This window comes from Mauremys mutica, chromosome 1 (assembly GCF_020497125.1).
Source record: "Mauremys mutica isolate MM-2020 ecotype Southern chromosome 1, ASM2049712v1, whole genome shotgun sequence".
NCBI classification, from domain to species: Eukaryota; Metazoa; Chordata; order Testudines; family Geoemydidae; genus Mauremys; species Mauremys mutica.
This window is the reverse complement of record NC_059072.1, coordinates 354,670,736-354,691,432: the sequence shown is the minus strand read 5'-3', so window position 1 is coordinate 354,691,432 and position 20,697 is coordinate 354,670,736. Positions and strand designations below refer to the sequence as shown.

The 20,697-nt window shown below is 48.2% G+C and overlaps 1 protein-coding gene across 12 annotated transcripts in view; it reads left to right on the top strand.

Moving 5' to 3' along the window:
* Positions 1 to 1,170: 1,170 nt before the first annotated feature.
* LOC123373583 (maestro heat-like repeat-containing protein family member 7) overlaps positions 1,171 to 20,697 on the top strand; it is a 48,308-nt gene continuing 28,781 nt past the window's right edge. For 7 of the 12 annotated variants that reach the window (XM_045022614.1, XM_045022603.1, XM_045022639.1 and 4 more), the window contains exons 1-13: positions 1,171 to 1,633; positions 2,636 to 2,710; positions 4,394 to 4,508; positions 5,465 to 5,760; positions 8,002 to 8,141; positions 9,980 to 10,102; positions 10,709 to 10,788; positions 11,345 to 11,489; positions 14,620 to 14,724; positions 15,436 to 15,571; positions 16,328 to 16,437; positions 18,954 to 19,106; positions 20,155 to 20,315. In XM_045022614.1, coding sequence (XP_044878549.1) covers positions 5,517 to 5,760; positions 8,002 to 8,141; positions 9,980 to 10,102; positions 10,709 to 10,788; positions 11,345 to 11,489; positions 14,620 to 14,724; positions 15,436 to 15,571; positions 16,328 to 16,437; positions 18,954 to 19,106; positions 20,155 to 20,315 — 1,397 coding nt within the window. In that variant the 5' untranslated portion in view covers positions 1,171 to 1,633; positions 2,636 to 2,710; positions 4,394 to 4,508; positions 5,465 to 5,516. Of the gene's footprint in view, positions 1,634 to 2,632; positions 2,711 to 4,393; positions 4,509 to 5,464; positions 5,761 to 8,001; positions 8,142 to 9,979; positions 10,103 to 10,708; positions 10,789 to 11,344; positions 11,490 to 14,619; positions 14,725 to 15,435; positions 15,572 to 16,327; positions 16,438 to 18,953; positions 19,107 to 20,154; positions 20,316 to 20,697 lie in introns of those variants that run through there. The other 5 variants (XM_045022656.1, XM_045022621.1, XM_045022668.1 and 2 more) reach the window with 5 other exon arrangements.

Below are 20,697 nucleotides of genomic sequence, written 5' to 3'. Positions count from 1 at the left end.
CAGATTTGGTCAAATCAAATAAAAGCAAAACACATTCTAAGCTGATCTTAACACTTTCAGTGCCCTTACAAACTTAGATGCTTTTCACCACAGGCTGGCTGGTTGCCCTTCAGCCAGGCTCTCCCCTTTGATCAGTGCTTCATTCGCTTGGTGGTGATGTCTGTAGATGGAAGTGGAAGAGAGGAAGAGCATGGCAAAGGTCTCTCTCTTTTATCATGTTCTTTCTTCCCTCTTGGCTTTGCCGCCCCCCTTCAAAGTCAGGTGAGCATTATCCCATCATAGTCCCAAACTGACCGAGGGAAGGGGGGTTGATTCACTTGAGAGTCCAAAAGCACCTTCGTTGCTGCCTAGGCCAGTGTCCTTTGTTCCTGTGAGGCTGGGCTGAGTTTGTCCCATACAGGCAAAAAAAATAAAAATTTAAGTACATCAGAAGCAGGAAGCCTGCTAAACAACCAGTGGGGCCACTGGACAATCGAGATGCTAAAGGAGCACTCAAGGACGATAAGGCCATTGAGGAGAAACTAAATGAATTCTTTGCATTGGTCTTCATAGCTGAGGATGTGAGGGAAATTCCCAAACCTGAGCCATTCTTTTTAGGTGACAAATCTGAGGAACTCTCTCAGATTGAGGTATCCTTAGGGGAGGTTTTGGAACAAATTGATAAACTAAACAGTAATAAATCACCAGGACCGAACTCAAATGTGGAGGAACTCATGAAGGAACTCAAATATGAAATTGCAGAACTAGTAACTGTCATCTGCAACCTATCATTTAAGTCAGCTTCTGTTACCAGATGAATAGAGAATAACTAATGTGAGGCCAATTTTTAAAAAGGGCTCCAGAGGTGATCCTGGCAATTACAGGCCAGTAAGCCTGACTTCAGTACTGGGAAAACTGGTTGAAACTATAGTACAGAACAAAATGGCCAGACACATAGATGAACATAATTTTTGGGTGAAAAGTCAACATGGTTTTTGGTAAAGGGATACTGGGATAGACAATCTGAACTTCCATGATGTTCTTTAAACAGTTGTGTTCATACACTTCTTTTCTTTTCCTGCTGTTTAACTCAAAACCAAAGAGAAACTGAAGCAGGGAGGAATGTCGACAATTAGAACCAATGAGGCCACCATCTTCAGGGGAAGTTCTGAGAGGCAGTTGGGCCCAGGGTTTTGCAGGTATTTATGTGCCTAACGGCCATTACAATCAAGAGGAGGATCTAGGCCTCAGTGTCTGTGCTGGATCAGGGTTTGTGTGTGAGAGACTATTGTACTGTGGGTCTCTAGTAAAGTCTCTGTTCTGTTTAATTCACCCTATCTGAGGTGCCTGGTTCTACAGCTGCCAGAATGGACCCAGCCATGGGGGAGTTAATAGGTCTTCCCTCCACCTTCCCCCTTTCCCAACTGAGAGATACTTTGGAAAAGGCCTCAAAGCTAGGTTGAGGGATCCCTAAAGAGCATGATGGGTGGGGGAAGGATCTACTTAGCCATGTGCTCAAGAAGAAAGATGAGCGAGCAGCCACCCAGAAGCGCCCAGGGAGTGGCCATTTCCACCAGGTAGCAGGAAGTGTGTGTGCCGGGGGTGAGGCGGGAGAGACGTACAGGCCACTTTCTCCTGCTCCACAGACAACAAGGTAAGGAGGGTTGTCCCAGGGCTTGTTGGTGGAGGGGGCTGAAGATATAAGGGTGCCCCTGTAGGGGGCTGAAAAACGTTAGTATGATGATAGCACCAGCTGAGATTGGCCACACTGTTCATACATACAGGGTATGTCTACACTGCAATTAGACATCTGCGGCTGGCATGTGCCAGCTGACTCAGGCTCAGACTAAGGGGTTGTTCGACTGAGGTGTAGATGCTCGGGCTACAGCCCCAGCTCTTGGACCCTCCCACCTGGCTCCAGCCTGAGCCCAAATGTCACTGGTTATAAGAACTGAGCTCCCATTAGGGCACCGGAATAAGCGGCCACCTTTTCAAGTGATCTCAGCACTTTAGGAAGCAGCAGCATCTTGGTGCTGATCCACATGGCTGAGTGGGTTGTGTCGAGGGTCACTTGGGCTCCTCTCACTTTTCACATGACATACCTTAGTCAAACCCACAGGGAAGTGAAACTGCCACTTACAGTACACACCCCCTGCTCCTCCACCCATAACCTTACTCTTACCACAACCACCGTACTCTACGGAGCACGCTCCATGACCTCAACTCTCACCCCCGGATGCAGCCCTTGACTAAATGATTTTTCCCTAGTAGCTGTGGATATTTGTAGTAGCCGTTGAATGTGTTGGGAGAGGGCAGTTTTATAAAGGGTTATGTGCAGGAGTGTGTTTCAGGAGGTGATGGAAAGTGGGCATCCATAGCGGTCAGAGTAAAGGTTAATCCACACTGGTTAACCACCTGCTCATAGGGAAAAGCAGGAGTTTATGCCCCATTTTAGACCAAACCTTAACTGGAGTCGCAACCAGGCACCTCCATAATACTGTATGTCCCATATATGGTTAACAACCCTTGGTCCTTCCTTTATTACCCGCCCGTATTCATGGCAACAGTGACATAAGTGCTGCAGTGTGACCTCACTATGCTGTGATTTGAACTCTGGTTCAGTTGGCCTCAGTGTCAGTTGCTTTTACTTTGACAGAAGGAGAGGCTGGGTTTTGTGCTGGCTAACGCTGATTTCAGATCCAAGATCTAATCTGTTACTGAGTGGAAAAAAGTAAGTGGGCTTTCTTACTCCCCATGGCTGTCCTGCCTCTGACAGAGACCCACTTCGCTTAAATTCTGTTTGAAAAGGGTCACCACATTAAATTTGTTTTTTTGGCCCAGAACCTCAAAGGTATTTAGGCACTTAACTGCCACTGAAATCCATGGAAGTTACGAGCCTAAATACCTTCGAGAATCTGGGCCTTTGTTCCATTTTATGTTTCTCTTGCTCTGGCATGAAAAGTGCCATCCTAACAGAATTCAGGAGGGAATCCAGCTGTCTGATCAAGGGCTACTTGTGCCCTACCTTTCTCTTACACTCAATTCTTTAGTTCAGCTATAAAAATTGTGGCAGATAGGGAATAACTCCAGAGCTGATATGGCTGCAGGTTAAGGTTATATTTCGTTAACCCAGCAGGGATTTCCAGAGATCACTGAGATCCCTAGAAAGACTTGTCCCCTCTGGGAGTCTCTTCTGCTGACCCCTCTCTGGGACCCTGTTCCAGGCCCTTGTCCCTGAAGTGGAGAATGAAAGGAAGTGGGTTCTGTTCCAGGCCTCCATTCATCTGAGGGTGTAGATGAGCTCCATATGCATAGACCCCAGAGGACACAATCAGGGGAGTCTCCCACTAACTTCAATGGGCTTGGATCAGGCCCAAATATAGGCACAATAAAAAGATGGCTGCTGCTGTCCCTGCAGCAGAGCATGGAAAGGAGAGACTCTTTGCTGTGGCATTATTTCCTCCAGGTGCAGAATGGACAGCAGGGGATTTCCACTTCAGTTCCTGGAGATTTAGGGAAGCTGATCCCCATTCTGTGGCCTCACCCTCACAGCTGGCATGAGAGGCAGCAATTGGGCTAGAGACATGGCCCTTAAAATCTGCCTTTGAGTTGATTCTCCATAATTCCCCATCTTGGATGAAGAATAACATTTCCTTCCCCCACTATGGCAGATCATTTTGGTTTTGCGCTGCCCATTCCAATATTTAAAATTTTCCAGGGTTAGGAAGGAATGAGGAGATACATATACATGCTCTTTAATTCTTTTGGGGGTGCAATTCTCCCCTGGGCTGAGGGTCAGCAAAAAGTCCTGTACCTCTTACATCCCACTTAAACTCAGAGCCTTGGAGAGTGCAATGAAATTTTGCAATGAATGTGAAGAGCTATAATTTTTCCTGCTGTCTCCCATGGAGCACAAGCATGTAGATTAAAATTTAAATCTTTGAGAGAGGATTTAAGTAATATTGGAGCACAATGTGATATTTTGAATACAGCTAAGCTTTGTGTTGCCCATTGGACTAAGAAGTATATTATGATATTGCTTGATGACCATCAAGCCGTAATCTTAGCTGTGTGAACTTCTGTCTCCATCTTTCTTCATAGCTCAACTATTGGAGGAAACCAGTGATTGTGAAATTAGTTAAGAGTCCCAACTTCTAAAGCAAGTAAACTTTAGGCTTAAAATGTGTTGGGTTTTATGGGCCAGATCTCCAGCTGGTATAAATGGACGGCTCCGTTGCCTTTAATGAAGTATTCAGATTTACAGCAGCTGTGGATGTGACTCAACAAATGTATTATTGAAATGAAACATGTATGCGATGGACAAATGTTCAATGTGGGGGTTTTTTGGAAGCACCATAACTGAATTTTGGGTTGGCAAATATTGTGATATTTATATATTTGTTTGGATTTTTAGGTGCTTTATAATTCCACTCTTGGTGGCGTCATTGTGTCAGATTAGTTTTCTCGCCTTTTTTCTCTTTACAAACATTGACTAAGTAACCTTCCTCATCCCTGGGAGGTACAGAAAGGTCAGTATCATCCCTTTTTTGTACATGGGGAAACTGAGGCACAGGGCGGGGAAGTGAGTTGCCCAGCTGTTATATCCTTGGGGCAGCCGGTGTAGGAAGCAATCACTTGAGGCCAGAGAGCAGACAGCTAACCAAAACCTCCATTTTATTTACAGATACAGAGAGCTCACTCAGCCGGTTGAAACCGGCTGAGCTATCCCTTAATAGTCTAACTCAGTTGCCATAGTAACAAAACCCATGACAACCAAATACACAACACCAGCATCACACAGTGAGTGAGTGGCAAAGCCAGGATGAGAAATCTATTTCTGGTTTCCAGTCCCATACTCAAACCATTAGACCACACTGCTTATCCTGTGCATGGTTTTCAGTACATTTATTGACTTTATTAAAACAACAAAGTTCCAAACGGAACCCCCAAACCTTCGCTCAAGTCCAGGCCCCTAAGCTGAGGCAGGACCAAGTAGGGTGTGATTCCCTGCTTGAGGAGACATCCCTGCGCTAGCTGTCATCAAGCTAGCGTGTTAAATAGCAGCGTGGCTGCAACAGCACAGGCAGTGGCTTGGGCTAGCCGCCGGAGTACGTACTCATAGGGTCTGGGTGGGGTTGTACTCGGGGTGGCTAGCCCCTCTCACCACTGTCCATGCCATCCTTGCTACAGTGCTATTTTAGCAAGCCAGTGTGAATACGTCTATGCGAGCTGGGAATCACACCCCCAGCTGCAAGTGTAGAGATACACTTGTTTGGAGGATTGGCAGGGGGTACAGGGTCCCAGGCCCAGATTCTCAGAGGTACTTAGGCTCCTAACTGCCATTGATTTCCATGGAAGTTAGGAAACTCCTTACCTTTGAGGATCTGGGCCTCAGTTCTCGGGCTCTGCTGTCTGTGGCTCACATTTTTAGCCAGAGGACGACGCATGCATTGTCACTAGCTTCAGCCTGGAAATTGTTCCACAGACAATAAGATTGACTGAAACGAAACTGGCCACCCTTCCTGACGTGCTGCAGAATGGACGTGCACAGCTTGCCAAGGGATGAGGACGACGACGCAGCTGCTGAGGGCACGTCCACCTTGGGAAGAGAGGAACATTCCAGTGGGAGCCAGCGTGAGCCACAGCTGGCTCGAGAAGATACTCAGGATGGCCCAGGCAGGGTCGTTCCTAAGCAGAGTGGGCCCATCCTGAGGTGTCTAAAGCGAATCTGCCAAAAAGCGAAGAAAGACAAGATGCGATATCTGCGAACTGTCACTACAGGTAAAAGGAAAGGCCCCGTTCGGAGGATGCACTAAGGGGTGGGAATGAAGGGAGGCAAACTCAGTCTCAACCCCCATGTGCTCAAAGATTTGCAGTGATCCGAAAGGCTCTTGGGTTTGTGTTCCACTTAGTGGAAACTGAGGATAAGGCGCAGAAAGTGGGGATGGGGGAAACATGGAAAAGTTGGAGGAGGGGAGAACAAATAGGTGTGGCCGCACAGCTTTGCTAGTGGGTGGACGGCGCTCTTCCATGGCTGAGTCTGCACACGGCTCGAGGGAAGCCCTCTGTTCTACACAGGGAGCAGAGATCACTGCTGGAGCTTGGTAAATAAATAATGAGCTAGCGGTAATCAGTCCCAGTACTAATCATCCCGGAATCTGCCAGAGACTGGAATGACAGGAGACGGGGTTCCTGAATCCAGACCAGCTTGGTAAATGCTGGATCTCCGTGAGGTCCTTCCATCCCCAGTGTGAACACAATACTTACAAGCCCTGGTATAAACACTAGACCCGGGTGACAGTCAGACCCCTTTATTTTTAAGGCTCTTCCAGCACTGGTGGAGGTGATGATGCCCCCAGAGCCTGTATTCCTCTGGGAATCTCTGCCTGCTGGAAGAGAAAGGGCAGTTTCTATTTTTTTTTCCGCTGCTTGGGGCGGCATAAACTCTGGAGCTGGCCCTGACATCAGGGCCCTGATCTTGGAGGGCCCACAGGCATTACTGTAATAAAAATCTTAAATAACAGCTAGCAACTTACATAGTTTTTAAATGAAAGCTTAGATGCTGCAGAACAAAAAGGCATTAGAAAAAAGAAGCCAATATGCCAGGCCACCGCCGCCCATCCCACGCTGAGCCCTGGTTTAGTCCAGTCTAATTTTAAATGTCTTTAGCCAACATTTCTCAAATGGTGGGTCTTGACCCCAGGTGATTACACAGAGCAATCAAGGGAGTCAGGAGGCACTGAAAATTGTATTATAAGCTAAAGCAAAAATAACCTTGTTCCCCCACTCCCTGCACACCCTTACCCTTCAGGGTCACATATTCTTGGCCAACCTCTCAAAACACACATGCAGGTGAATTCTGTAGGGCTATCGTTGTTAGCAACAACACATTTCTAACTCTTATAGTGAGTGTAAAGGCAAAAATCTTTGACTTTGAATAAGAAGTGGCCAACCTGAAAACCACAGACTTAAGCAATGGGGCTTCCACCGCTTCCCTTGGGAGGATGTTATCCTGGCTGTTCCACCCATCACGAGCTCCTAGCTGCTTTCCGATTCTGCTGATGGCACAAAGCAGGATATGTGAACTGAATCCTAATTGCAAGAGCATCAGCCAGTCCTATTCAGCCATATTTGGCTGGCTGATGTTCATGCTATCGGACAAATCTATTGTTTGATTGGCCCTATACAGTACAGTGAGTCCTGGTATTCCTTTGGGTCTGTGCTCATTCATGTCCAATTGGAGAGCACAAGATATTTATTGTGTAATGAATCAATAACATTTATCCAAGAAATAAAGGGAGTAGAGGATGTGACTGGAGTCAGGAGAACTATCTTCTATTCCCAGCTTTGCCAATGACCTGCTGTTTGACTGAGCCAGTCACTTCACCTCGCTGGGCTATGGTTTCTCCAGCCATAAAAATGGCGGTAATAATACCTGCCCACCTTTAAAACCCATTTGGAGATCCTCCACCGAAAAACTCCATAGAAGTGCAAAGGAGTCTCCTTCGGGGTCTCTCTTATTTTGTTTTTTTGTTTTTTTAAGGAATCCCCAATTTGATTCTGATTTTGATCACACCAATCTCTCTTGCTTTGAGAGTCAGTGGCTTATTTTACCAGCATCACAGTTTCCTTCAATTCTCCCCTGATCAAGCAGGATATAGATGTCTAGCCCTACTCAAAACAAACGGTGGGAATCAAACCAATCAAGCCAACAAGCAAAAGATAACCCTACCCAGAGCAGAGATATCTTACCCCAAAAAGGTAGACGTGCCAGTGACGCCAGGCTTTCCACTAGGAACTCGCTATTGCTCATTGATTTTAGCTGGAAGGAGCTCAGATACTACGGTGATGGGCAGCAGTATACAACCCCAAGTCAGACAGACCGTGTCCTTTCTTTGGTTTAAATGAACTGACTTTTGGGCACCAATCAGTCCACGAGTGACACCTCAGAGCACGTTCGTTCCCCTTTAACCAGCAATGGCAGTAATGTCTTTCTTTCTGTCATTCCTTCTTTCTTATTAGTCCCAGATATCTCGCGCATGGAGACTATTTGGGAGGCGGATGAAGGTGGACTTGAGCAGCATGGTTGTGCTATGGAGGGAGCCATGCTCTTGCTGGAATCATGGAGAAACACTGTTGACTACTTCAATAGTAACAAAGAGGTATAAACCTTCTCCATCTAATCTGTAAACTAGTGTCCCCTCACGCTGTCTGTCCCACCTGACCCAGCCTCGGACATCCCAGAAGGTTTAGCACATAGGGTCTGACTTCTCTTCAAACCCTTTGCCTACAGCACTCAACCTTTCTTCTTTCACTTACTCCAGACAATCAAACCTCTGGATGCTTTTCTCCCATTATACATATTAGATGCCTTCTCCAGATACATCCCACAAACTCCGTGGTGATCTCATGCCCCGTTTTTCGGTGGTATCCTTGATTTGCAGGGATTTCCCACCACTCTGTGCTAGCTTCAGTAGATTCTTGCCTGGCTGCTCCCCTGCCTCACACTATCTGTTGGACTCAAGGACCAGACATTTCCACCCAAGGTCTCCCCTGGCGACTGCTCCTCTCTCAGACCTTCACTGACAAAAGAAATGGGTCCAGCTTTGTCGCTTATACACGTGCCAAGGCTGAATCCCTACTCTGGCACGTCACGTGCAGAAGGTGGAGGCCTGCAAGGATTTAAAAAATCAATACTGGACACTCCAGGCTTGTATTACACTCCCAAGGTTATAGCTTCTCTCTGACCTTGGCTTGGTAAACGCTGCCACCACCCAAATGCAAAAAAAACCCTTGGACCCAGGAAGGAGCACTTGGGGAATTCCTCCCTGTGGGTACCCTCAAGCCCTTCATGCCCCCCACTCTCCGGGGAAGAGCTGAGAAAGAAAACAAAAGAAATCAGCTGTGGCCACCAGCTAATTAAACAATACGCACAAACTTCTTAGGACACCAGAAATCCAATCCTGTTCTTAAAAAAGGTAAATTTTATTAAAAACAAAAAGGAAGAAAATGCATCTGGAACTTAGGCTTTTTGCTAGATCTTCAAAGAAAACAATTACAAAAATTAAGCATCAAGATAGCTCTCTTGAGGTTCAGCTTAAAGGTTACAAGCAAAACAAAAGTATCTGGGGTTAGCACAGAGGAGACCCACAAGCCCAAATAAAGAAATAAACCTGATCACGTCTAGTTAAACATTCCCTGCCCAATGATTTTTCTCGGTATGGAAGATGAATTTTCATACCTGGTTCCAGCCTTACACAGCATTGCTGCTCCGTGTCCCATCTCCGAAGAACAGACACAGACAAAGAGAAGTTTTTTCCCCATTTTAACAATTTCTAGCCCTCCCATTGGATCTTTTGATCAGGTGCCCACTCCTTTTCCTTTATCTGGGGAACTCTGTTAACCCTTTACAGGTAAAGCAAGCAGAGAACAGCCGCCAAGAGGGACTTTATAGCTAACTGGCTGGCTGGGTGTTCATAAAAGGGAGCTCCCCCCCACCCTTCATTTATTACACATGGTCACACTACATCTGGCTACTTGTCCTACAGAAAACAGGCCCTGTGTGGAGTCCTCCACACGCAGTCCCACTGCTGTTCTGCTTGTTCTCCTTGATCCAACCCTTCTCTGAACAAGTAGCTCACACAGGCAGGTCCTACACAATCCATCATTCTGCTGGAAGCCATCAGAACCCTTCTTAGGCTGTCAACTCTTGGGAGCTGGGCCTGTGTCTTCCTTTGTTTGAAGACGGAGCCCAGTATATTGTAGGTGCTGCCCGGATACATCATCATCCTCAACTCACCTCGATTCCTGATCCTGCCTATGCAGGAAACAGTGTGATTTTAAGGGAAAGAGACTATTAATTGCTCTGCAACATCGTTAATTCATCTACCAGGTGTTCTGTGTGGAGGAGTTTTGAATGAAGGTAGAATAGTCTACCCAATAATGTTCTCTGTCTAAATCCTTTTCACCCTGATATATATTTTTTCTCATTTTGGTTTAGGATTTCATTATGAAAAAAAGTTTCTTAAGACTCTTGTCTGTTCTCAGCAAGAGCATCGACTGGCATAACATGCCTGACTTTTTTATTCACAAGATTGCATCTGACACTGCGGGAGCCATCGTGGTGAGTAAATAACATACACAGGGTCCGTGTTGTTGGTTGGAAAAGATTGATGAACTGTGGAGAATACTTAGCTGCTAAACCCATGGTAGGGTCCATGGAATCTGGAGAGTTGTAAAGAACTTTGTTGTATACACTGAAGCAATTATTTCAGTGTCTAAAACTGAGGTCAGTGCTGATTGACTGGGATTATTAGTGTGAATGGACAGAGAGAGGATGCTAGTTGGTGGGAAGTAGGAGATGAGTGGACAGAGATGGATGAGGAAATGAGTGAGTGAATTTGTGGCTGGGTAGAAACGGGTGAGATCCCTTTGGACAACAACACTGGCTGAGCAGCTTCATGACCTGGGAGCTCCTCAATCAGAAAGGAAGATCCTGGGTTTCGGCTGGGCTCCTTGTTACTTTTGGAATGTCTGATGTTCCTTTAGCTGGGGATTTATTGGAGACTCCGGAGGAGCCTGTGGCTAATTTAGCCTTTTTTGAGGCCTCCAGAGTTAGCTGTGATGCCAGGGCTTTGTATAACCTCCTCAATGAATGTGTGAGGGAGTAGGACTGACGCTGGGAGAACTTATGTCTCATTTACTATGTTTGCTCCTTTGTGACTTACAGGAGATGATTAAGAAAGAACCCCGGGACTCTCTCTCCAGCACCATACGGCTCCAGGCCATGGCCACCATTACTGACCTGAGGTAACGGGACTTCTCATTTAACTGCCCAGCTTTCACACCTGGCTTCTCACTCCGTGCTTGGTGGGACCAGAGTTGCCAATAGCAGTCCCTTACCTCGTGCCTTTTTCTCTTTAGATGCTGAGGACTCTTTGGGGAGGAGCTGGGGGTCTATTGCATGGCTGACTGATGATTTTCTGCCCAGTAACATTGTAATCCTCTGTATTCCACACGTGTATCAAAGCCAAGAGCCTCTGCAGATGTTTTGAGATGATTTTCTTTCTGAAGGTGTCAGCTGAATCATTTCCTTCACTCTTTTGTGTAGCGTTTCTGAGCCGGATTTACTATTCAGGTCACCTGTCTCTGCCCTCCCGTGCTTTTCCTGTATCCTGTTACTCTTTGCCAGGGTCTTAGTCTTCTACATTGTTCCTGTTCACATGATCTTGTTCTCTTGTATAGTCCAGATGTCTCTTAGTCTCACTCTCCTTCAGCATAACCCTCGGTTCATGTACTCACCACCTGATGCCTCCGTTACGCTTCAGCACCTCAAAGTCCAATCCAGGCTTCTTCCTTTTACCAGCAAAAAGAATGTGGTGAAGGCCATGGGCTCCCACCAGAGAAGGGTCCTGCTGAGAACATTCCTCAAGAGCGTGTTTTCCCTGCCGCTCCTAACGACGTTGCAGGCGCAAGGAGTAATCAGGGCTACAAGCGCCCAGTACACAAAGGTAACTCAAGAATGGCTGCCTGTTACTTACTTTGGGCCCATATGGGTGGTATGTGACTACACTGTCAGCGAAATTTCTCATGGAACGCCATTGTGGAGTATCATTTGGGGACTTTAGCCCTGGTGACGTGGCCCTGGTCATTCGTCCCATGCATACAGCAAGTAGCTGCCACATTCCCAATTATGAAAATGATCCGTCCGTTTTCAATTTACTAGGGAACTACTCGGGATCCCAGTCTGGGTGGTGAAGCTAGAATGAGGCCTGTTGAATGAGGAAAACGTACTTAGTGCTTGGCCCAGAAATGGGGCTGGCTATTGTTTGATCACTGACCAGGTATTTCTGGTGTGTGGCACAACAATCCCCTCCCACAGCTAGGTCCTCTTGCATGAAGGAGCTGAATAAAGTTGGAGTCCTGCTGCACTCGATACAGCCACATTTTCAGCCTGAACTTTATTTTGGTCCCTACTTTTGACCTGCAATTATTTGCAGTTACACCTTAGCTCAGGTGGGCACCTGAATTACCTGATTTCACACGTAAATCCAGTACTTTGGCATCGAAGTGATCAGCTTGACGGGTGAAAAGAACAGTAAGAGCAAAGCTGCGGCTACAAATTGTGGGTGTAAACATGGTGGCAAATCTTTAAACATCTGACCCGTACTGTCAGAGCTGCTAAAGCTTTCAGTGCCTGCACTTTTTAATTCTGAAAAGCCACATATGGCCCTAAAGTTGAGGGGAGAGAAATTACAGACACTGGACCGAATTCACTACCAAAGTCAATAGAATTTAGAACACTTAATTTGCCTCCCATCCTGCATGCTCACATGTGCTCTCTCTAACCAAATCATTGGAGTGAATAGTATCCAAGACCTAGAGGAGTAAAGGGCAAAGATAAGGTGATCTAGTTATTAAAGTGATATTTATTTCTAACGTTAAAAAAATCTCATTTCTTTGCATGATCTTTTCATGCTTTGCTGCATGTTATCTTCCCAAGGGAGGCATTGATGAATTAATTACATCAGGTTTTGGGGACGATTTGGAAGATTAATTATAAGAAAAGGGTAATTTATACTGCAGATGTCTTTCTGTTATCAGTTTCCTTTGGTTTGTAATGGAAATGAGGCAGGGATGTAAGGATGCATCTGGCTTTCTGGGTGATTGTCAAGAGCACAGCTTTGAATCACGTCAGGCCAATATCAGTTGAAACATGAGGCTAGTTTTCTCCAGATTCCTGAAGGATTCACTGCCCAGAACAAATCTAAATATGGTTTCTCTTGCGCTCATGGCACCCACATTATTAAATAAGTGAAGCAGCTAATTATTTAGCAGCTATTGTGTACAAGAAGTATGGGCCAGACCCTTAGCTGGTATGAATCAGTGTAGCTTCACGCCCGCTGATGGAGCTATGTCAATATGCACTCATTGAGGATCTGGCCTTATCTTTATAGACCTTGTCTTAGGACAAGGTCTGAACTATAAATTCTATTCATTTATGACTTGGAAGCCAGAAAGGACCATTAGATCATCTAACCCAGGGGTGGCCAACCTGAGCCTGAGAAGGAGCCAGAATTTACCAATGTACATTGCCGAAGAGCTACAGTAACGCGTCAGCAGCCCCCCATCAACTCCCCCACCCCACTCCCAGCACCTCCCACCCTCTGGCAGCCCCGCTGATCAGCACCTCCCCATCCCTCTCCATACCTCCCAATCAGCTGTTTTGTGGCGTGTGGGAGGCTCTGGGGGGGAGCAGCGATGGCACTGCAGGCTCAGGGGAGGGGGCAGGAAGGGGCAGAGTGGGGGCAGAGCCTGTGGCACAGCCAGGGGTTGAGCAGTGAGCAGCACCCCCGGGCACATTGGAAAGTTGGCGCCTGTAGCTCCAGTCCCGGAGTCGGTGCCTATACAAGGAGCCGCATATTAACTTCTGAAAAGCCGCATGTGGCTCCGGAGCCACAGGTTAGCCACCCCTGATTTAGCCTGATTTCTTGTATAATAACGGCCAAAGAATTTCACCCTGTGATTCTTGCCTCAAGCCCATAAGATAAATTATTTGTATAATCCACAGCTCAGTGGCACTTGAGCAAACGGTTCCCCCTCCTTTCAGGCTCTCTTCATTGGAACATTGCAGGCCCTCAATGAGATGCTCCAGAGTCTGATTGTAGAAATCCAGTTCCGTCTGAGCTAGAGAGGATCTTGCAGGTAAACAGGATCTGGAGATGCTGGTTGGAGGATGGTAAGGTAGGGAAGAGGTACAGGAAAATCTTGTTAAGAGCTTGTGAGGGAAAGGAGAGTTAAGGAAAGAACGGAGTGCCCCATCTCCACAGGGTTCTCCTGGGTGGAACCCTGTGTTCTGCTATTAGGGCATATGTGACAAGGTTCATGCAGCACGGGGGAGTCTTCTATTTCCATCGGTGAGGTCTGACAATCTCCTCCATTGTTACCCTCAGTTTCTCTCCTGTCTCCTGGTGGCCCTTGCATCACAGTGTCCTTTCCAAATGAGGACGTTATTCCCTTTACTGCCCACCATTGCCACTCCCGATGCAATTGCATGGGTCGCTGCCAGGACTCTAGTCCCCCGTGAGGGCTGGCACTTGGCCTCCACAGAACTCCCAGCTCCAGCTGTCCCACAGTGAGAGCCTGCAATGGGAACCAAGACTGCCGCTAACTGCAGAGCATGAGGGCTGGCCCAAAGTCTGCAGTCATGAAAGAATAGAAGTTTTCCTCCAGCTGCTCTTATTTTGCTGAATGAAATGCTGGATTGTGTGGCTTGTCCAGAGGAGACTTCCCTTCCTTACATAGGACCCAATCCTGCATCCATTAAGGGCTCGATCCAATGCTCATTGCAATCAAATGGGGGCCTTCCCGTTGACTTCAATGGGCACTGGATCGGTCCCTAGATCAATGTCAAAACTTTCATTGACTTCAGTGGGTGTGTGACTGGGCCCTTAGAGAGAAATGCCCTTTGCTTTCGTTCGAAGAGAAGAATTCCATGTGTATTTTGAGTCTGCACGAAGCAGGCGCAGCCTGTATCTGTAAGAGTGAGATGATTCAGCCAGAATAAAGATTATCCTTTGGGGATCACTGGTATACACCCTTTCCCCCTGTTATTTTTAACCTCGCTTGTTTTTCCTGCAGCTCATGGAGTCCTGGATGCAGTCCAGGGAAGATTGCCTGCGGGAGAGGGCTGTATGGAGCAGCTTACTGCTCCTAAACTTCGTGGCCACAGAAGTCAAACTGGATGTGAGTAACTCTTGACTTCTAGTGACCTGATTGCAAACTAGTCCTCCAGGGCACTCTCCCACGCCAGAGAAACTTCCTGCTTAGAAGTATGTTGGCGGGCCCCACAATGCAATGCTCCCCAGCAGGCAGGGGAAAAACCGATCTCCTGGCTCCTCCATCATCCTGACTGAGATGGGTTGGTGTCTGATACACTTGGAAAATAAATCCAGTGCCCTGGAGGAATAGGCCACCTCTTTCCAGTGCAGGAAAGACAGCTAACAAGGGCACAGGTATAATGGGTTTTTCTATGGTTGGATTTAATGAATTTCAGAGAGAAAAGAGATTTCAAAATCCTAGAGATTGAAGACATTTCATCCCCAGCTGGTTCCCTGTTTGCCTCCATTCCTCATCCTAGTACCATATGATAATTCCCTCTTGTGGAGCTGCAGGAAGAGGCCTCTCCATTCCAGCTCACCTCAGCCATTACAGATCATTGTGATCCTGATCTTGCTCCCACTGAAGTCTGTGGCAAAACTCCAGTGGACATCTGTGGTGCGGGACCGAGCCCTATAGTCTTCTTCTGGCTCCCAAGCCTCTTCTGAAGAGGGAGAGCTGAGGATCACGCCCCATTATAGACAGGGACGGTGTGGATATAGGTTCCTTGTCTAGGAGACACAGCCTGTTTTACCTGCAGTGGTAATGGATTCCTCCTCTCCTCTTTTGTACAATTAGGAAGCGTCTCCGTTCACCAGGCTCGGACACCTGGTTGCAGTGCTGGGGATCCGCTGTGGGGATCCCGTCAAGGCGGTCAGCTCAAAGGCAGCAGAGGGTGTTCATTACCTCGTCTCTATTGCGTGGCACCAAAAGAGTAAGAGAAGCACTGATGAGCATCTGAACCCCCCTTCTGGGAGCTAAATGCTAGAGGCTTTCTCAGGCAAAGCTCCCGTTCAGGATAGTGCCTGAGTAACGAGTAGAGCATCTGGCTCAATATTTATTCCTTACATTCCTTTGACCAGAGCACTGTTTTTTTGTGGATCTAGCAACAAGCGTCTGACAGCCATCCCTTAATTCTAGCCCGGACTTTCAAAGAAAGGAAAGGGGAGGGGGGAATACAGAGAAAGGCCACACACATTATCGCAAACTGAGACTGGTAGAGCTCATTCTGTCAGTGGGAATGGGAAGGGTCAGTGGGACATGATGATAGGGGATTAAACGCCATCAGACCAGTTAGATCAGTTTGAGATGCCTGTACCCCGAATGCCCCAGAACTGTGATGGCTGTTGGAAATCTGGATCCAAATTTGGGGCTTGATTCATGGCTGTGTTAATCCACTTCTATGCCACTGAAGTGTTTCGGCTAGATTCCAGTCTCCACTGGATAGAGCCACTTTACTCTGTAGGTCAAGGCCCTGATCCAGCACAACATGTACGCACATCTGTAACTTTCTTCAGGCGAAGAGTCCCACGGAAGTCCCTGGGATTATTCATCTGCTTAGAATAATGTACGTGCTTAAATGCTTTTCTGGATCAGAGCCAAGCAAAGGGCTTTGTCCAGTAAAGAGGGCTGGGAACAGAAGCCGGGAAGCAGAACGGAAAGTTAAGAGTGTTATTAACGTGTATTTCAGTTGCACAGTTGGACAGAAAGAACGTGGAATGCACTGAACAGAGGAACAAGGAATTTCTGGCTGCTTGGAGCCCCACTGTGGTTCACAACAGCCCCTCCAGGATCGCAGAGGTAATCACATCCTGGCAGGAATGGCCGTTCTACACTGGTGTCAGTACAATACGGTATCGCAGAGCTCCAAACTACTTCCTGTCCCTGGATCGCCCATCTCTATTGTGAATGGCTTACCTGGGAATTACAGCTCCTGCCCTTACCCGTGGCTAGAAATGACATGCTCAGGAAGAAACAAGATGGGTGAGGTCCAATTTTTTTATTGGATCAACTTCTGTGGGTGAAAGAGACAAACTTTTGAGACATACAGAGCTCTTCTTCAGACAGAGACAGAAGAGCTCTGCGTAGCTCAAAAGCTGGTCTCTCTCACCACCAGAAGTTGGTTCAATAAAAGATATATTACCTCCCCCACCTTGTGTCTCTAATATCCTGGGACTGACACGGCTACAACAGTGAAGACAAGACAACAAATGCTCTCTAGCAAGTAGTTCTCAACCTTTCCAGATTATTGTACCTCTTTCAGGAGATACTGATTTCAGTCCCAGGTGGTGGGGTTCAGTGGTAAGGTGGCCAGGTGCCTGGTTTTCAACCGGAAAATCCGATTGAAAAGGGGATCTGATAGTGTCCGGTCAGATCGACTGACTGGACACCAAAAGTCCAGTTACTGCGGGTTAGGGAGGTGGGGAGGTGCCAGGTCATCACCCGCGCCAGCCCCTGCTCAGCCGAGGTCACCTCCTACCCACATCATGCGGCTGCAGCTCCCAGCAGGCAAGTTGCTCCTGACCTGGGCGGGGAAGAAGGGAAGAGCAGTGAGCAACAGCAGGAGGGGAGAAGAGGCCCAAATGGGGGACACGGCTTCAGGGGGAAGAGGCGGGGCAGAAGAGATCCAGCGCTCCTGCACGAATGTCCAGTTTTTAAATATTACAAAGTGGGCGACCCTAGGCAGTGGGCTTGGCTTGGGCTTCAGCTTCTGCATGCATCTTAGATTTGCGGGGTTCCTGCTTGCCACCCCCTCATGGCGACCCTGCCCTTGTGACCCGCCCTAAACGCATCCCGTGACCCCCCTCTGGGGGTTGCGACCCCCAGATTGAGAAACACAGGTATAGTGTAAAGAGCAATATAAACAAGTCAGTGTCTGTATGAAATTTTAGTTTGTACTGACTTCGCTAGTGCTTTTTCTGTAGCCTGTTGTAAAACTAGGCAAACATCTAGGTGAGTTGATGTACCCCCGGAAGATCTCTGCATACCCCCAGGGGTACATGGATCCTTGGTTGTGAACCACTGCTCTAGCAGATGGGTTCCCAACCTGGGGGCCACAGCCACCCTGCTCTTTCCTTATTGCCAAATGGGACAGGGTCCTGGCAAGTTTGGAAGGGGACTCTGGGACAGGGCCGCCCAGAGGGGGGGGCAAGAGGGGCAATTTGCCCCAGGCCCCAAGCCCCACAGGGGCCCCCACCAGAGTTTTTCGGGGCCCCTGGAGCGGGGTCCCTCACTCGCTCCAGGGGGCCCGGAAAACTCTTGCGGGGCCGGGCACAGGAGCTTCTTCTGCTCCCGGTCTTCGCCAGCGGGGGGTCCTTCCGCTCCGGGGCGGAAGGACCCCCCTCTGGCGAACTACCGCCGAAGATGGAGCGGGACCCGCCGCCAAAGTTCAGCTGGGTCTTCAGCAGTAATTCGGTGGCGGGGGGCCCTTCCATTCCGGGACCCGCCGCCGAAGTGCCCCGAAGACCTGCGGCGGGGGCCCCCCTCCGCCAAATTACCGCCGAAGACCGGGCTGCACTTCGGCGGTGGGTCCGGCTTCGGTGGTAATTCGGCGGCGGGGGGGGGGCCCCACCGCGGGTCTTCGGGGCACTTTGGCTGCGGGTCCCGGAACGGAAGGGTCCCCTGCCACCGAAGACCCCGGGCCCCCGGAATCCTCTGGGCGTCCCTGCTCTGGGAGGGTCCTAGCATAGGAAAGGGAGTGTTTGGGATGTTGGGTGGTTAGAACTTTGGGTTGTTAGAAGCTGTGACAACGAGGTCTGTACTATATAGGCTTGATCCCAAACCCGTTGAAGCCAATGGAAGTCTTTCCACGGGTTTCAGTGGTCTTTGAATCAGGCTGCAAGCCAGGAAGTGTGGTGATGGTGTCGTAATCAGGACTTGGGTGCTGTATTTATGCTGGGAGGTGTTGTAGGAGGGTATCACATACAGTCTCAGTCAAAGACTGAGTACTGTAGCAGTCATTACTAATATTGCTCCAGGGATCCCGCAATTCCTGATCTTTCAATGGTGACCCTTGCACTTTGGATGCCTGACACCACTAAATACATATCCTGACGTGCACGGCAGCACTCTTAGGTTGGCCACTGTAATGGTTTAACTAGGTCTCTTGCCTCACTGTGAGTGATACGGTTTCGCAGCAGAAGCCTCATCAGCCACTGGGGCCCTGTAATAGAAAGAAGTAAAACAGAGTCCCTGAGAAGCTGGAGAGGACCTGCAACCCCCAGACAGGGCTTTCTCTGGGCTCCCAGTAGTTATCAGCCCCCCGTGGAACCAGGAAGAGGCCTTTTGTAAATTACACTTTTTCCTGTATGCTTCAGCTCTTTGGAGTCTATTTTAACCCAAGAGAGAGGACAGATTTCATTCTGACTGTTATGGATGGCCTGACGGATCACTGCAACAATAACTGCCAGCCCACCGCAGAGGGATTGCTGTCTGCCATGTTGAACAGTGGTGGGACGAAGGTGGAGAAGGTATGAGGCACTGCTGCTGAGAGGGACGGAAACTAGAATTCCCAGTGCTGGGAACAGTCATAAATTCAGAGAGTTTAAGGCCAGAAGGAACCATCAGATCTTCTAGTCTGATTCCTGTATATTGGAAAACATAATCCCAACTATACATACAAACGGAGGGGGGTCTAAATCAGCTGTTGCCACTCGAGGGTGGAGTCATCATGGACAGTTCTCTGAAAACAGCCACTCAGTGTGCAACGGCAGTGAAAAAGGCTACCAGAATGTTAGGAAGCATTAGGAAAGGGACCAATAATAAGACAGAAAATATCATATTGCCTCTGTATAAATCCATGGGACACCTACACGTAGAAATTCATGAATGGTGTGGAGAAAGTAAATAGGGAAGTTTTATTTATCCTTTCTCTCTCTCTCTCTCTCTCTCTCTCTCTCTCACACACACACACACACACACACACACACACACACACACACCCCTGGGTTAATACAAACCTAAGGAAATATTTCTTCACACAACACAACTCGTAACTTGTTGCCAGGGGATGTCATGAAGGCCAAAAGTATAACCAGGTTCAAAAAAGAATTAGAGAAGTTCCTGGAGGACAGGTCCATCGATGGCTATTAGCCAAGGTGGTCAGGGATGCAGCCCCATGCACAGGGTGTCCCTAAACCTTCTGATTGAAACTGGGACTGGATCACTCGATAAATTGCCCTGTTCTGTTCATTTCTTCTGAAGCATCTGGCACCGGCAGAAGACAGGATACTGGGCTAGATGGACAATTGGTCTGACCCACTATGGCCATTCTTATGTTACCCCTGTATTCTGCATAGACAGGACTCATCTCCTTTGAGCCATTGATATGTGGCCTTTGCAACAACATACCTTGTAAGGCTCTGAAACAAGCCCTGGCAATAATATAGGAAATTGTGACTTTTAGGCAAACCCTAGAGGCGAACCCTGATTCTCCAGGGATGCTGAGGTTCCCTCTTGCCCCAGCTGCAGGATGGGATGAGAGTCTTGTCCCATCTCATCTGGTTCCCTCTCTCTCAGGCAGCAGACCTTGTGGCTGGGGTTTGCAGCCGGTTGGATTCAGTCCCGCAGCCCAGCTCCAGGACACTGATGATGAAGTTAGTGGGTCTGCTGGCTGGCGAGGCAGAGCATCTGGACCCAGTGATCTCATGCCTTCTGGACCACTCCTTCCCGACAGACAGGTACTAAATGCCTCCACTCTTCAGGCCGCATGTGATCCTTTGAGGCCCTATATGAGAACTTCACCACTGAACACATTGTTCACTCTTACTAAGACAAGGTATAAAGCACTGACTGTTGAGGACTGAATCTCCGCCCTCTACATGGGGCAAATTACCTGCCCTCTCCTCCTGATGGCTCTTCTCTTTTCAGCCACAAACCACAAAGAGCGAAATCCACTTGTCAGAGATTCCTCTCCCCCATTCCCTGAATGTGTCTCCCCATGTGCAAGGCAGGAGCTCTCATTCCCAGTCCCTCTCTCCCGGCACCTGGTACTTGTTAGAGATCTGCCTGTGGGAGGGGTTTTCAAAAGCACAGTCCCCGCCCCCTACGGTCACTGCTCAT